This window comes from Myotis myotis, unplaced genomic scaffold (genome assembly GCF_014108235.1).
Source record: "Myotis myotis isolate mMyoMyo1 unplaced genomic scaffold, mMyoMyo1.p scaffold_m19_p_10, whole genome shotgun sequence".
NCBI classification, from domain to species: Eukaryota; Metazoa; Chordata; class Mammalia; order Chiroptera; family Vespertilionidae; genus Myotis; species Myotis myotis.
Genome location: NW_023416314.1, coordinates 39,204,113 through 39,221,609, shown reverse-complemented (window position 1 = coordinate 39,221,609; position 17,497 = coordinate 39,204,113). Strand labels below are relative to the sequence as shown.

The following is a 17,497-nucleotide window of genomic DNA, read 5'->3' as shown; positions in this document are numbered from 1 at the left end:
GTTTGAACACTTTGGCCATCCATCTCTGAGTTACTGTGCCCAGAAGTTCAGAGGTAGGGGTGGAAATGGAGTGAGGGAAGAGGTTGGGGAGAGTAGCCAATCTTTGAGAGATTTTTTTCTAGTCCCCTGCATAATCATGAGTCCTCTTAGTTCTCACCTCCGTGAGGTGCCTTCCTGCCAACCACTCTTCACCCCTCCTCTATGTGTAAGACTGGCCTTATCCCATCATGTGTGCATGCCTGTCCCAAATCTGTACTATCATGAACGTATTCCATCCCAGGGCCTAGCCAGAAGGAAGTGTGCCACAATGAGTTCTATAAGGTTATCAGCAAAATTCAGTCACTCTTAGTTCATCCCACAGAGCAAAGTGCCTCCATAGTTGTTTGAGCCAGGTTCATCTACTAGTCAGGTCCCAAAGACAGCAAACAACCCGCTCCCCCAGCTCCTCCTGTTATAGAAACAACAGAACATTTTTACAAAAGCAAGGCACTTGGGAGAGAATTAACAGTAATATTCTAATGAAGCAAGCAGGTTTGTTGGAGGGGAGGGAGAGAAGGAAGAAAACTGGACAAAGGGGAGAAAAGATGATGTATTTCTGAGGTTCATAGGTCAATGCTCAACCACTGAGCCATTCCAGCTGGGCAGTGATGATTTTGAAGGCAGGAAGTCATGAAATCCTAAGGATTCATAATGTTATTTATTGATATTTTTATTGAATTGAGAGAGGAAGGGAGAGGGAGAGAGAGATAGAGACATCAATGATGTTGAGAGAGAATCATTGATCAGCTGCCTCCTGCATGCCCCACACTGGGGATCGAGCCCGCAACCAGGGCATATGACATGACCAGGAATTGAACTGTGACCCCCAGGTTCATATGTCAACACTTAACCATTCAGCTTCGCTGGCCAGGCTCATAATGTCTTTTAAATCCATCTCCTTTCCAAATGCTGCCACTGTTACTAAGGCTCCCCGTCTCTCTCACACCTCTAGTAGCCCAGTGGCTTCCTGTCTGCTTCTGGTCATTCTCCCTTATTGGCCCCCTACATCACTGCCAGATTAACATTCCTAAAACACTATCATGATCATGTCATTTCTGCATCATCTGACATTCACAGGCTTTCACAGACTGGCTGCAATGTGCTAGCCTGCCTTATGGACTACTTCTCTCCCACAGAAATTTTCATCTAGTCAATTTAGATACCTCGCAGTGCACAAACTGCTTCTCTAGATAGGTCATTCTTTCTATTCCCATTTCTTATCCTTTTTCTCTCTAAATACTATCTTTCAAGTCTCAGTAAAAACCCCTAACTCCTCATAATGCTCTCTCCTGACAATCTCATGTAAAAGTTCTCCTTGTTTTTGCTCTGAACCCTGATAGCATTCATTGTCTTATCAGTGAGCTGGTATAAACTACCCTATATTTCAGTTATCTTTTCTGACCCGGAGAAAAGGAAAATCAGGAATTTGACAGCAATGTTCACAAATATAAATGATTACTTGTGGAACAGGGACTGAACTTAATATGTGTAGACCCTAGGAGATACTAAAAGCCAATGAACAGAACATATGGCTTGATATAAGAAAGAACTTTGAAAATGCTAGAACAGTAGAGGTATTTGTCACCAGTAAATAGGGGTGTGTCTGGAATATTTTGAAAAGATACCAGTCAAGGGTAGTTCTGAAGGTACACCTGCATTAGCTCTTCCTTAGAAGAGCTCTAAGGAGGCTATATAATGTAGCTTTGGACTCAGGTAAACTAGAATTTGAATCCTGGTTCTAACACTATGTGTACTTAGACAATACACTTAATCTCATAGGCCTGTTTCTGCACCTGCAGAATGAGGACAATACTTTCCTTTTCAGGTTGTCATTACAATTAAATATGGTATATAAAATGGATAGCTTTCTATCTGGCAAGTAGCAAGATGCTGGCCCCTACTAATACTATTAATACTTTTAATTGTTATATAACTCCTAAAGCTTCGGATTCAATGACTTACAGGTACTGTGTAAAATAAGTTCTCCAGGAGACTCTGGTCATACTGAGGGTCATTCGGCTCGCTGCTGCAATACACATCACTCCCAGGAGCTGGAGAATCTGGAGGAGAGCCTAGTCCGTCCCAGTACTGACCTTGGGAAAATTCAGCACTGCAGAGATTAAAAAAATAAGACAAGGCAGAACTTTAAAAGGAGTTTCAGCTGAGCTATTCTTTTTTGCAAAAATTTCTAAAGTTCTAAATATGAAGATATGTTAAACAGAAGACTCACATTAAACAGGAGACTATCTGATAAATATTTTCATATTATATTCCCCCTCCTCTGAGATGCCAACAGCTAGTATTCAAAAAATATACTACTGACACTGATTGTGATTTCATTCATTTATTTAACAAACACTTTACTGGGCACCTATTATGTGCCAGGCATGGTGTTAGATACTAAATGATACAGAGATGGCTAAGCTAACTTGCTCTACTCTTGTGTTGCTTATGGTCTAGCAGGGAGGGGGAAAAAAAAGGGAAATAATTAACTATAATTTAATGAGTTAAATGTTATATGTTGTTTTTGTGAAGAATGGCTAATTCATAAATATGCTTTCTTCACTAAGCAAAAATGTGATTTAGGGTTAATTATGGCAAGATTAGTTTTTTGTAGAATATAGAAGTGAGTAAAATAGATACCCTACTTATAGAATTTGTAAACTAATAAGATAAGCATATAAGCATATGTATATTTCATGTTTGTTTCTCCTGTAGTAACTAATGAAAATCTGTTAACGAACCTACTGAATTCTTAATAAACATGTTCTTCATAATGAAAGCAGTATGTATTAAACACTTAATCTGTGCCGGACACTATGCTAAGCATTTCAATTATTCTTTCAACTCCGCTTCCCTTTCAAACTAGCTGCTATACTTTATCCCCTTCTTTAATTTCTCAGGAATATAGGACACAATAAATACCTTCAAATTAGATCATGCTCCTATATTTCTTGCAACTAACAGGTTCTTTTCCTCACCGTTCCTTAATCTATAGCAGAATTTCTCAATCTTAGCACTACTGACATGTTGGTTAAGATAATTCTTTTGTCACTGGGAGCTATCTGTGCATTTTGGATCCCTGGACTCTACTTACCAGATGCCAGTAGCACTACCCCAGTTTTGACAACCCCAAATGTCTCCAGATAATTACCAAATGTCCCATGGGGACCAGAGGAGGACTGCCCCAGTTGGGAACCACTGCTCTACAGTAATCTCTCCCTCAAAGGTCAGAACAATTTCCTAACTACCAAAACACAACTAACAACTTCCCAATTGACATGGCTTCTCTGCAGCTTCTGTGTACTGCTCCTTTGTGAAGCTCTACTTCTTGGTATTCTATACAACTCTCGCTTGCCAATTATGATTCCCCCTTCATCCCCACATACTCATTTGCTTGCTGTTCTCCCCGCCCCCTTGCATTCCCTTAAAGTTAGCAAGATCTCTGCTGTTCAGTATATAGTCCTCCACCTTTTACTTTTTTCAAATTAACATTTCTTTGAATTTATTCTACTGTCTATGACACACTGAAAGGGCATGCCATTTCCCTCCATGCAATATTTTGGACGTACTTATACCAGAAACTGGGAGAGGTCAGAGCTATTTTGCACAGGACAGATGCCTGGGATTCCTGTGCAGCTGGGAGAGCAGGAGAAAGGAGAATGGAAAAAAAAGAGGGATGCGCCCTGGCCAGTTTGCTCCAGTGGATAGAGCTTTGGCCCACTGACTGTAGGATTGCAGGCTCAAGCCCCAGCCCTGGTTGGGGCACATACGTGAGGCAGCCAATTGATGTGTTTCTCTCACATCGATGTTTCTCTCTCTCTCTCCCTCTCACTTCCACTCTCTCTTAAAAAAAAAAAAAAAAAAAAGGAAAAATATCCTCGGGTGAGGATTAACAACAAAAATAATAAAAAATAATAAATAAATAAAAAAAGAGGGGGTGGGGTGGGGCTGGAAGTTGCCTGTGTTCTTTGCTATAAGACAAGCATGCTCTCAGCACTTTCCTCTCTTTTACATCTTAAACATTTTATCTTTTTTTTTTAATATATTTTATTGATTTTTTACAGAGAGGAAGGGAGAGAGATAGAGAGTCAGAAACATCGATGAGAGAGAATCATCGATCAGCTGCCTCCTGCACATCCCCTACTGGGGATATGCCCGCAACCCAGGTACATGCCCTTGACCGGAATCGAACCTGGGACCTCTCAGTCCGTAGGCCGATGCTCTATCCACTGAGCCAAACCGGTTTCGGCACATCTTAAACATTTTAAAATCAAAGAATACATGTACCTGTTTTAAAACTAAAATAGAATTACAAGACATAATAAAAAATAGTAGCGGCCTGCTTCCTTACTTTCAACTCACTAAGATATTTCTTCTAGTATTTATTTTCACATTGCTAAATAACACGTGTACTGCCATTTTCTGATTTTCTTCCTTTTCTAAATGATTTATGGACTTCCTATTACGAAAAATGAAGAATCCACTCTTTTATACCACTACTCTTTGACAAAGATTTCCCTTCCACCCATCTTCTCAATTTAGTTATATTACTTTTTCTTGCAGTTATTTTTCAGGGTTTACATAATATCAGAGCCAAGTATAATTTTTTACACTTTCATAAACAACTTTTAGTTTTCCTTCTTTTAATAACTGCCTTAATTTTCATCTAGTTTTCTATGTGCCTATTAGTATTTCATTATTGAATTCTCCAAGAGAACTGAAAATTTCCTCTCAATTTGGTCAAACACAGGAGAAATGTGTCTCCATCTACCCCCTTCCCTAGTGAAATATTCCTAGTGAAGCCCTGTCTAGCTCCCCAAAGGAGTGTGCATTCTCTAAATATGACACAGAACTTAAATCTGCTCAGGAGAGGTAAACTTGAGACCCTGGATACATGAAAACATTTTTACTTTACTCTTACACTTGATTAATAGTGACTGAGAATGGAATTTGAGGTTGAAAATTCAGAATTCTGAAAGCATTTCTCTATAGTCTTCCATGGAGCTGGTGGAAAAGCCTTTTATTTTGTTTGTTTCCAGCTTAACTGAGATATAATTGACAAATAAAATTATAAAATATTAAAAGTGTATAATGTGATAATTTGATATACATATACACTGTGAAAGGATTCTCCCCATTGAATTAATTACTAGTAAAATATCCTTCACCTCACATATTTACTTTTTTTGGGGAGGGGTGAAAACATTTAAGTTCTACTCTCTTAGCAAGTCTCAATTTTACAATACAGTGTTATCAACTAGTCACCTCAGACCTTATTCAACTTATAACTGAAAGTTTGTACCCTTTTATCAATCACTCCCTATTTCTCCTGGCCCCCCTAGAAACCACTTTTCTAATCTTTGTTTGTTATAGTCTTGTGTACATAAGCCCTGTTAGTTTTCAGAGCTAGACATTTTGGGAGCCCCGTCTCTTTGTGGTGGGAGTTCTAAAAGTTGGAGCACTAGATGTGTGGTCCAAATTGTATTCAAGGAGAAGCTAGGAGTTAGGGCTTCTCTCCTGACTGTGTGGTGCAGTTGCAGGGTTATTTTCTCATTTGTCTGATGTGTAGAAGTTGCTCATTTACTTTCTGAATCTCTTTCAGAGGAACTGCTTCGGTTATTCTCTTTCATCATTGGTGTTTCTATCTCTCTCTCCCTTTCCCTTCCTTCCTCTCTGAAATCAATAAAAATATGTTTAAAAAAAAGAGAGAGAAACATGCCTCCTACATGCACCCCAACTGGGAATTGAACCTTTAACCTGGGTATGTGCCCTGACCAGGAATCAAACCCAAGATCCTTTGGAGCATGGAACGAAACTCCAACTGAGCCATACTGACCAGGGCAAATATTTTAAAGTTTTACTATTTCTAATTTATCTATTTGTTGTTGTTTGTGCTTTGGTATCATATCTAAGAATCCTTTCCCAAATGAAGGTCATAAAAATTTACCTCTATGTTTTCTTCCAAGAGTTTTATAGTTTTAGCTCTTCTGTTTAGCTATTTGATCCATTTTGAGTTAATTTTTGTACATGATTTGAGGTAAGGTTCCAACTTCATTTTTAAAAAATGTGTGGCTAGCCAGCTATCCCAGCATGAGTTGTTAAAAAGACTATTTGAATGTTGTTGTTGTTCCTGTAGAATATCAGTTGAATATAGACACACAGGTTTATTTTTTAGACTAGTCTATTGATTTATATGTTTGTTTTTACGCCAGTACCAAACTGACTTGATTACTGTTGCTTTGTAGGAAGTTTAAAAATAGGGAGGTGTGAATCCTCCTCCTAAATTCTTTTTCAAGATTGCTTTGGCTATTCTGAATCACTTGCAATTTCATAGGAATTTTATAAATCAGCTTGTCAATTTCCACAAAGAAGTCAGCTGTGATTTCAATAGGGATTACATTGAATAATAAACATGGGGTCCCCCCCCCTCCAGGTTTCAGATCTTTAAAATTTTTTTCAACAGTGTGTTGCAGTTTTCAGAGTTCATATTTTGTACTTTTGTTAAATTTATCCCTAAGTACTTTATTCTTATCAATGTTACTGTAAATGAATTATTTATTAATTTCATTTTCCACTGGCAGGCCCTGCACCCCTCTCGCTGCTGCCAGTCACCTCCCTCTCGGGGGGCAGACATTGAGTGTCTGCCCCTTGGTGGTTAGTGCGCATAATAGCGGCTGGTCATTCAACCATTTGGTCGATTTGCATATTTGAGTTTTATTATATAGGATACAACTTATTTTTTTATATTAATCTTTTATCCTGCAATCTTCTTGAATTTGTTAGTTCTAATTATTTTTTAGTGCATTCCTTAGGATTTTCCATATACCGGATCCTGTCACCTGTGACTAGAGATAATTTTACTTGCTCCTTTACAATTAGAACCCTGCTTATTTTTTTCTGCCTAATTGTGCAAGTCACATCCTCTATAATAAAAGCCTAATATGCAAATTAACTGAATGGCAGAACGACTGGCCGCTATGATGTGCACTGACCACCTGCGGTCAGATGCTCAATGCAGGAGCTGCCCTCAGCCCGCAGGCCAGCCAACGCAGGTGCCAGTGGGGCCATTCCCCCTCCCCCACATCACTTTGCCGGTCGCCCTGCAATTCGGCCCTGTTCGCCGGCCAGGCCTAGGGACTCTACCCATGACCGAATTTTGTGCACCGGGCCCCTAATAGGTAATAAGAGACAGACTCCAAATTTCAACTTGTGTCTATGTAAAATCTATTCTCTTTTTATTATACTTTAACACTGGTGTTGGGGATAAAGTTGGGAGATAAGAATGAAAAGGTGGCCCTGGCTGGCTTGGCTCAGTGGCTAGAGTGTCAACCTGTGGACTGAAGGGTCCTGGGTTTGATTCTGGCCAAGGGCACATGCCTGGGTTGCGGGCTCGATCCCCAGTGGGGGGTGTGCAGGAGGCAGCCAGTCAGTGATTCTCTCTCATCACTGATGTTTCTATCTCTTTCTCTCCTTCTCCCTTTTTCTCTGAAATCAATAAAGAAATATATTTAAAAAAAAAAAAAAAAAAGAATGAAAAGGTGGCCCTGGCTGGTTTGGCTCAGCGGATAGAGTGTCGGCCTGCTGGGTCCTGGGTTTGATTCCGGTCAAGGGCACATGCCTGGGTTGTGGGCTCGATCCCCAGTGTGGGGCTTGCAGGAGGCAGCCGATCAATGATTGTCTCTTATCATTGATGTTTCTATCTTTCTCTACCTCTCCCTTCTTCTCTGAAATAAATAAAAACTGTTTTTTAAAAAAAGGCCCTAGCTGGTTTGGTTCAGTGGATACACAGCATCAGCCTGTGGACTGAAGGGTCATGGGTTTGATTCTGGTAAAGGGCATGTACCTCGATTGCCCCTCCTCTGCTTGAGGCACATGTGGGAGGCAACCAATTGATGTTTCTCACATTGATGTTTCTGTCTCTCCTTCTCCCTTCCACTCTTCCTAAAAATCAATGGAAAAATATCTCAGGTGAGGATTAAAAAATAAAAAGAATTTCTAAAAATAAAAAAAGAATAAAAAGCTAAAGATTAAATTTTTACTTATTGGGTAATGAATAATGGGTTTTTATTTAGTGTGCAACAAGTAAGCAAGAGAATGTCTTGGTTTTTCTAAGGAAGTGTTACTTTATGAAGATAAATCTGTGAACAATGTACACAATGATATAGCCAAAAAATTTAAAGCAAAGAAAGCTAGTTAAGAGCTCTTACCTGCCTAATAGTAGCTGTATGGCTCTGGTATCAGCTTTTGTGTCATGTTTCCAAAATTTGTTCTCAGTTAGAGGGAAGAGGTGATCTTCATTGTGGTCTTTAAATTGATTCTTAGATAATGCTTTGATTCTAAGGTGTGGGAAAATACTTTCTGAAAGGCTGACACATGGAAAATAATGTAAATTAGATTAATTGAGCTAAAAGATGGTTCAGCAGGGAAAATTTAACACACTTTAGATTTAACTATCTTAAATATACATAAAATTTCGTAATTTACAAAGCCTTTTCCTACATTAGAATCTCATGTCATTTCTGTAAGAGAGGGAGGAGAGAATATCCCCATTCCAAATACAGGCATACTGGTCAGAGGGAGCAAAGAATTTAGTCACTTACATATTTAGTAAGTGCCAGTGCTAGGTCTAGATTTCGATTATCTTAACTTTAGTTTAGGCTTCTTTTCCACCACTTTAAGAATTGTTTGCTGACGCCGAAACCGGTTTGGCTCAGTGGATAGAGCGTCGGCCTGCGGACTGAAAGGTCCCAGGTTCGATTCCGGTCAAGGGCATGTACCTTGGTTGTGGGCACATCCCCAGTAAGAGGTGTGCAGGAGGCAGCTGATCGATGTTTCTCTCTCATCGATGTTTCTAACTCTATCCTTCTCCTTTCCTCTCTGTAAAAAACCAATAAAATATATTAAAAAAAAAAAAAAGGATTGTTTGCTGAATAAATACTTCCAAAATTATTTAGTCCATAATTTGACAAAACACACGTTAACAACTATCAAAAAATAAACTGTTGGGGTTCATGTTTATTTTATAGCTTACTGTGTTGATGCTTTAAGAAAATCTTCCTTCACAGGAGGATGAACTTCGTCCAACAACATGCTGGTATCTGGGCTTGATTTCATTGCAGAAACCACCATGGCATTACGTAGTTTATTTCCTTGTTCCAACAAAGCTGAGGAGGGCAAAAGTAGAACACAAAAAAAAATCTAAAATCCAGCAGAAATACTTGTAATCTTTAGCATCTTTGCTTCTATCACAAGACTTATCACAGTGCACTGTAATGGCTTACTTGTCTGCCTTCCCCACTAGCTTGGGAATTCCTTAAGAACATTCATTTCACAACAAATATGTGAACTGCTTTAGATGCTGGTATTACAGCAGTGAATGAAGTCTCTCTTCTGAAGAGACCTGACTTCTTTATAGAAGTCATTACTGACTCGTTCAACTGGTGTTTGTACATAGTAAGGTTAGTAATGTGTATATATTATTTTTGTATCAGATACCTTATTGATTTTATTATCCCCAATAGTTTTAATGTCATTCTTATCCAAAAAACACAACTATACCATCTAAATTTTAGGAGCCATAGTGACAACCTATTCCACATTTATATTTTTATGGACAAAGAATGCCAATAAATGTCCATAACTTTTCTAAGATCATACAGCAGGTTAACAGAAAAGTCAGGATAAGCCTTCAGACTTTCAGATAGGTAAAATTTACCCCATCCCTAAATAACAATAACAACAAGGATATCAGATAACATTTACTGAGCCCTTACCCTGTGCTAACTCACTCAATCCTCCCAACAATCCTCTAAGATAGATACTATTTCCTTCATTTTCCAGATGGAAAAAAATGAGGTGCAGAGGATAAGTAATTTGCCTGTTATGCATGCAGTAGATGTATACAGAACCAGGATGACTCCCTACCCTCTGATTTTAACCACTATACCAGAGGTCCTCAAACTTTTTAAACAGGGGGCCAGTTCACTGTCCCTCAGACTGTTGGAGGGCCGGACTATAGTTTAAAAAAAAAACTATGAACAAATTCCTATGCACACTGTGGCGGCAAAAACACCCGGCGGGCCGGATAAATGTTTTCGGCGGGCCGCATGTGGCCCGCGGGCCGTAGTTTGAGGACGCCTGCACTATACTGTATGTGACCCCACTTTAGCTCTTAGACTTCTTCTTTTTTTTTTTTTAAACATATTTTTTAAATGTTTTTTTTTTTTAAATATATATTTTATTGATTTTTTACAGAGAGGAAGGGAGAGAGATAGAGAGTTAGAAACATCGATGAGAGAGAAACATCGATCAGCTGCCTCCTGCACATCTCCCACTGGGGATGTGCCCGCAACCCAGGTACATGCCCTTGACCGGAATTGAACCCGGGACCTTTCAGTCCACAGGCCGATGCTCTATCCACTGAGCCAAACCGGTTTCGGCGACTTCTTTTTAAAAAGCTTAGGACCAGTGGCATTATTCTAAGGAATACTGGGAAGTATTCTTTTCTTGAGTTTCCACAATTACTTAGAGGGAATGAGGCTAGACACCATCATATTAGTCTAGAGTTTTATAGCTTCTGTAATAAAGAAGATATGATAGACAGGCTATGAGGAAAAAAACAAGCTAAACAGATTTATAAACATCTAATATTTGTTAGTAAAAAGAATTCAAAATATAGCTTAGAAACTAAAAAAACACAAAAATGCAAACACAAACCCCAAAATATCATGTTCAATGTGTAATTTAGTGAAAATACAACTAAGCTTAAAAAAAATAAAGATCACTCGTCAAGGTAGGCAGAATCCTAAGATGCCCTCTACCCTCAACCCCATCAAGATTCCCCAGCTCCTGTGTACACATACTTTCTCCCAGCGATTCACACGCTCATTGAGGTATTGCTCTGATGGGATTTTGGAGGTCATTATGGTTCCAAGTCAGTCAACCTTAAGATAGGAAGGTGGGCCCAAACCTTTTAAAAAGTTTTCTCTAGCTGTTTGCAAGATATGAAAGTCAGAGAGTTGAAGCTATGAAGGACTTAGTATCACTGCTGTCTTAAAGACAGAAGGGACCATGTGGCAAAAAATGCAGGCAGTCTCTAGGGCAGTGGTTCTCAACCTTCTGGCCCTTTAGATACAGTTCCTCATGTTGTGACCCAACCATAAAATTATTTTCATTGCTACTTCATAACTGTAGTGTTGCTACTGTTATGAATCGTAATGTAAATATCTAATATGCAGGATGGTCTTAGGCAACCCCTGTGAAAGGGTCATTCCACCGCCAAAGGGGTCGCGACCCACAGGTTGAGAACCGCTGCTCTAGGAGCCAAGTGGCCCCTGACTACAGCCAGCAAGGAAATGGGACCTCAGTTGTACAACTGAAAGGAACAGGATTATGCCAACAAGAATGACCTTGGAACAGAGCTTCCTGATGATAACTTGGCTTGGCTGACCCCTTGATTTTAGCCTCTGATACGCTATGCAGAAAACCTAGCCATACCTTGCTGGATTTCTGATCCACAGAACTGTTAGCTAATAAATATGGGTGCTGTTTTAAGCCACTAAGTTTGTGGTAATTTGTTATGCAGCAGCAGGAAACTGCTACACCCAACAGTGCCATACCCAAGAATACTAATTGTTAACATTTCAATATATTCCTTATATAGGCATACCTCATTTTATTGCACTTCACTTTATTGTATTTCACAGATAATGTGTTTTATAATTGAAGGTCTGTGGGAATCCTGTGCTGAGTAAGTCTATCAGTGGCATTTTTCCAACCGCATTTGCTCACTTTGTGTCTTTGTCAGTATTTCAACTTTTTCATTACTATTACATTTCTTATGGTGATTTGTGACCAGCGAATTTTGATATTACTATTATAATTATTTTAGGGTAGCATAAACCACACCCATATAAGATGGTAAACTTAACCAGATGGTTAATTTGCATTCGTAGGCTCCAAGCAATGGAGCGAAGCCTGACATTTCTGGGGTCGGCGGAGCAGGGATGCCTGACATTTCCGGGGCCAGCGGAGCAGCGAGGCCTGACGTTTCCAGGGCCAGCTCCAGCCAGAACTCGGCCAGAGTGAAGGCCTGGGCCCTGGGTGCCGGAGGCAAACTGGTGCCAGCAGCCAGGGGAAAGGAAGGCCTATTGCACGAATCTCTTTGTGCAACAGGCCTCTAGTTAATCTATAAAGCAGTAATATGCAAATGAGGTCGAGACTCCATAAAGGTCACGACCAGCTCAGGAGGAGGGACCAGGCTTGGCCCCTAGCCTGAGAGAACAACACGCAGGCACAGCCCAGAGCCTGAGAGATCAACAGAGGGGTGCCTGCTCCGAGCCTCTGATGTGGCTGGGGGCAACCCCCAGCAGACCAACAGACACACACACACACACACACACACACACACACACACACACACACACACGGGGCGCCTGCTCCGAGCCTATGCAGCTGAGGTCACCTGTCAGGGCTGCAAAGGGAGAGGAAAGCCTAGCCTGCCATGTGTACCAGTGCCCAGGAGGTGCTTGGGCCCCTTGGTCTGAAGGGGTGGGGGGAAACGAGGCCAGGCCAATCCGGATTTTCCAATTGTTCCTGGTGTGTGTTTGCTCCAGGAGCTGGCAGGAGGAAGTTCTCCGCACAAAGGCAGGAAGGCAGAGGTGCTCTGTGGCAAAGGCGAAGGCACAGAGGCCCTGGGACAGCCTGAGGATCTGCAGCACAGAGCGCCAGGCAGGGCAGCCACCGCAGGGGCTGTCCCTCGCACCTCTCACCCCTCCAAGGGCATCAACTCAGGATGTCACAGATGGGGAAACAGACCCAGAGTTTAGACCTGCCCAGGTCACATAAAGGTTTCCAATTCAGCACCCTCTCCACTCTTCTTCATGTTCACTACGATTGACTGAACACGTTTTATCAAGTTCCTAGAAGGTGGTAATCCCTCACCAACTGTGGTTTTAAGAGGGTTCCCTTTAAGATGTACGCCTTTACAGAGCTTTTTTGAAGAGGCACTTACATGACATACAACTCACCCACAGCAGGCATACTGTTTGATGCGTGAATTTCCACAGCAGCTCAACCACCAACACAAACTGTTTTCAAGCTTCCATCACGCTGTTTGCCCATCTGCAGTCAACCCCACCCCAACCCCAGGCAACCACAGGTCTGCTTTCTGTCTCTGTAATTTTGTCTTTTTTAGAAATCTCCACCTTCTTTAAAAAAAAAAAAAAAAAAAGGTAAGAAGAACACTGCTGTCCTCAGGCCTGGAAAGGAGAAGACGACCGAGGGCAAAAAAGATGTCTTCGTGAAGAGCCTAGAATGCGGGGCCCAGCCCCTCCTGCTTCAACTCCCAGATGAACAAACTCAGGGTTAGAGAGGCCTGGGGTACGGTTCAGTCTTTTTAACCCATGCCTGCATCCCAGACGCTAATGACAGTGGTAGCAGCGGTGGTACTACTCAGGGCCCGGCCTGGCCACGCCGCACTACCCCCTTCCCCCATAGCGGACACACACACACACACACACACACACACACACACACACACACACACACACGGCTCCTGCTCCGAGCCTCCACAGCCAGACTGCGGCTTAGGACATCCCCTGAGGGCTCCTGGACTGTGAGAGGGGGCAAGCTTGGCTGAGGGACCCCCACCCCCTAGTGCATGAATTTCGTGCCCTGGGCCTCTAGTAGATTATAATCAGAGTGTATTTTTAAAAATAGGGGAGCAAAGACATTTCAATTTTACAAATATAAACAAAATTTTTTCATGAAAAAAGTACCCTTACTAATGTAAATTATGTACCCAGTTATTTCAAAGATTTTTCTGCTAATGCTGCAGACTTTCTACTTTGGAAATTTTACTTGTGAGGATGAAAACAAATTCTTGTCATGCTCTCAATGTCACAGAGATATATAATTGACCATAACAGTGTAATGTAAGTTACCTCATTTCCTTTAAAATACCAATCCCTAACTTGAGATAACCTGATCCAGTTCCTATTTGCTTTTTTTATTTCAGTCTAAGCCCTTACACAGGTAAAGTGACTCCTTTCTACTTCTGTTTGCCTGCAAGTCATATTTAATTCCCAGGCTTACGATCAGCAGTTGCTGTGCACTGAATGTTTCCCTCTGCAACCAGTTTTCAGAATGTGAAACAGATTTAGTACCAGCCTCTGCACAGTAATACAAGTAAATGCTGGTATTGAGGCAAAACCTTATTTGCCTTGAATTACTTCAGTACAAATAAGAACTAATATTTTTTCTATGATAAAGGATTTCCCCCATCACCAGGTTTCTTTCCTAAACCTACAATTATAAGCACCTAGTATTTAGAAGTAACTTAATGGTTTAATAGAGCTGCCTTTAAGCGGTGAGAAATTCTGGGTTCTTTTATTTGGCTATTTAGTTCAAACAGAAGTTTTGGTTCTCTTTGTAGGCTGGCTAAAAAGCAGCGTAATCCCAATAAATATAGTTTAGTCTCAGTTCACAACATATACATACCCGAAAGAAGGTCTTTGGTAGGGGGATTGTTTGAAGAAAGAATGCAAGAGTCACTGTGACTCTTGGCAACTGTCCTAATTTGAGGCTGCAATTCAGAACTGTTGAGAAGAGACATCTGTTTCTGTGGGGCTTTGCCTTTCAGAGACATAGACTCTAAGCTCTGCCCTGAATTAAGATGGTGCTGTAGTCCAAAAAAAGAGTCCTTTATTCTATCAGAGTTCTCTGCAAAGTACAAGTGGTCCTTTCCCCTGTTTTAAAATAAAAAACATCAGCAGTTTATTCTCCATATGGTAACATTCCACTTTGTCAGAGACAGAAAGTGGATCAGTGGTTTATAGCAGTAGCAGTGTAGCTTAGATTTTGTAATCTGTTTTTCATGTCCCAAATGAAGTAATAGATGCTTTGCCTACTTCTGTGTGGTTGTGGATAAAGTGCTGGGCCTGACACAAAGCAAATGCTTCAATATTATTTAAAATCAAAAGCTATTCCTCTTACTCTATTCTGTTTCACAAAATACTGCCTTTCCCTCTTTCCTCATGGACATCTCATGTCATCTGCACATGACTTAGTCATACTTATTTACCTGAATGTCGGCCTCCCCACTAGACTGTAAGCAGACCTCAAAAACAGGAATTATGTCTTATTATTTTATTTTTCAATGTCAGTTGTCTTTCAATATTTTATATTAGTTTCAGGTGTACAGTACAGCGATTAAACATTATATAACTTACAAAGTGATCCCCCCAATAATTCTAGTACCTACTTGGCATCATGTTATTGTTATTATAATATTATTGATTATACTTCCTACACTGTATTTTCCAACCCCATGACTGTTCTGTATGTCTTATTAATTCCTATGCCCAGTAGTTGGTACTGGACAAGTCACTATTTGCTAAATAAGTGCCTACCTTTAGTCTTTTACCCAATCACAAAATGAAAGTCAGAAATTATGAGTGTAGTGGGAATTAGCTGACAGACTGACTGGTATTAGGTGTGGTAATTACCTTGGAGTGGTTGATCTACTACTATTGGCTGTTAATTCTTTTCCATTAATTTTGGTGGTAGATATCCTGCGAGGTCTTGATGGAACCAGAAACTGAGTATTGCTGGGTTCAGTATATTCCCTGAATCCCTCCTCAGATAAAAGTGCACTTTCTGTCATGTCAGTAGTAAGAAGAGGGTTGTAGCTGTCATAAGTTTCTGACAGAGGCTCCAGGGCAAGTGAGACCTGAAAGAGACATGTAATATACGAGAACTTGTCTTTAGTATTGACTAATTTTGAGACTCCTTGCTTACTATAAATTAACGTCCCCCATTCCTTATAGGACCAAGTTAAAATTCCTGCCTACCTCAGAAGCCTCACCTCTCACTGTTCTTCCCTCCTCCAACCCTCTCTTATAGGTAAACCAATTACTTAGGGTTCTCTAAATGCACCTTATATTCATTCCCTTATGCCTTTGTACGTGCAATTTCGTCAGTATTACTTTTTCTGTGTAAACTTCTTTGTATCCAGGAAGAGATGTCACAGCCACTCCCTTCCTTCATGTTTCTGCTTACTCAATATAACCATCTCTTATTGAACACTTTACTATAGAACAGAAGCTAAGTTCCTCACACAGAAAAGCTCATATAACACTGTCAGAAAAGTATATTACCCTAATTTGAAGATTACAAAGAACCAAGAGAGGCTTAGAGGAGGTATTTGTAACTTGCAGCTTATTTTTCATCCTGATTATGAAATCCTTGAAGGCATGGACTGTCATATTCTTTTTCTGTGGTCTAATTAGCATAGTACACGGTGTACAAGTCTAGTATGCCTAATGACTAATAAACTGAACAATAGAAGAGTGACATTATCTCCCATGTCGTCATTGTTAGTTATTCGAGAAAAATAAGGCCCTCGTTCTAAGCTGGGAATAAGGCAGGGTGAGAAGGGAGAAACACTTAGAAAAAAAGTAATCACTTGAAATTTCCTTTATCATCTCATTCCTGTGAGTTCAGGTTCCCCATTAAAAGGTTCTCCAGTCATCTGAAAAGCCTAATGAGGAATAGAAAATAAATTAGATTCTAGAGCACAACTCTACACAAGAAAGTTGAATATACTCCAAAAGAAAAGAATAGCTGTATTGAAAGTTCAGTTACAATAACAAAAAAAGCAGCAAGAATTATTTAAGCAGCCAAAGAGGATCAAACAAAAATGAAAGATTGCAGTTAGATGCTTTAAGATGTCTCTGGGAAGGTCAATGAAATAATCTGGGCAGAGAAACTGCTAAGGCACAGATTTAATAAAACATACTTGGGTCTTAATGAGAATTCTGTTCATGAATCAAATAACATAGTCTTTTAAATCTATTCATCATCAATCTACAAAGACAACAGACAGGAATGCAGTGGGACAAATACTCTGCACAGTGATCATTGTAATAGCGTCACATAAAATCCTGGCTGCCCAAATGTGAATACCAGCAAGTGTTCCCTTGCAATTCATCACTTGCCAAAAGACTGAAAATGTATTCTAGAAACAAAGGAGACACTGAGAATAATTGTTGTGTCCCTGGCCTTAACATTGACCTGCTGGCTGGCCCACCACTGAGTTTTGCTTTTTCCCTAAACCAGATTTCTTTTTTTGAAGGTTTTAAACTATAAATTCAATTTATTTAATAGTTTAGAGGTCTATTCAAGTTATGTATTTCATTTTGAGTGATTTCTGGTAGTGTGGTTTTCAAAGAATTGATTTAATTTATATAAATTGTCAAATTAATAGAATTGTTTGTAATATTGCCTCAATGTCTCTGTGTTATGTAGGTTGCTGTCTTTCTTACAGTAGAATCAAGAGGAAAGTGAAATACTTCTTGTACTAGTATTCATAAAAGAGAGAACTAGAGACCTATAATTTTCAAAAGAAATGGAAGAAGGCATTTTCTTTATGGAAGAGAATATTCCTAATGACGCA

At 40.1% G+C, this 17,497-nt stretch overlaps 1 protein-coding gene across 15 annotated transcripts in view; it reads right to left on the bottom strand.

Moving 5' to 3' along the window:
• C2CD3 (C2 domain containing 3 centriole elongation regulator) overlaps nt 1–17,497 on the bottom strand; it is a 115,104-nt gene that overhangs the window by 83,300 nt on the left and 14,307 nt on the right. For 12 of the 15 annotated variants that reach the window (XR_004970378.1, XR_004970379.1, XR_004970377.1 and 9 more), the window contains exons 4-8: nt 15,549–15,772; nt 14,542–14,789; nt 9,074–9,206; nt 8,250–8,408; nt 2,002–2,149 (exon numbers count right to left, since the gene is read on the bottom strand). Coding sequence is in view for 11 of the 15 variants with exons in the window: in XM_036324991.1 (XP_036180884.1) it covers nt 2,002–2,149; nt 8,250–8,408; nt 9,074–9,206; nt 14,542–14,789; nt 15,549–15,772 (912 nt within the window). In the remaining 4 variants the exon portion in view is untranslated. Of the gene's footprint in view, nt 1–2,001; nt 2,150–8,249; nt 8,409–9,073; nt 9,207–14,541; nt 14,790–15,548; nt 15,773–16,507; nt 16,583–17,497 lie in introns of all 15 variants that reach the window. The other 3 variants (XM_036324996.1, XM_036324993.1, XM_036324994.1) reach the window with 3 other exon arrangements.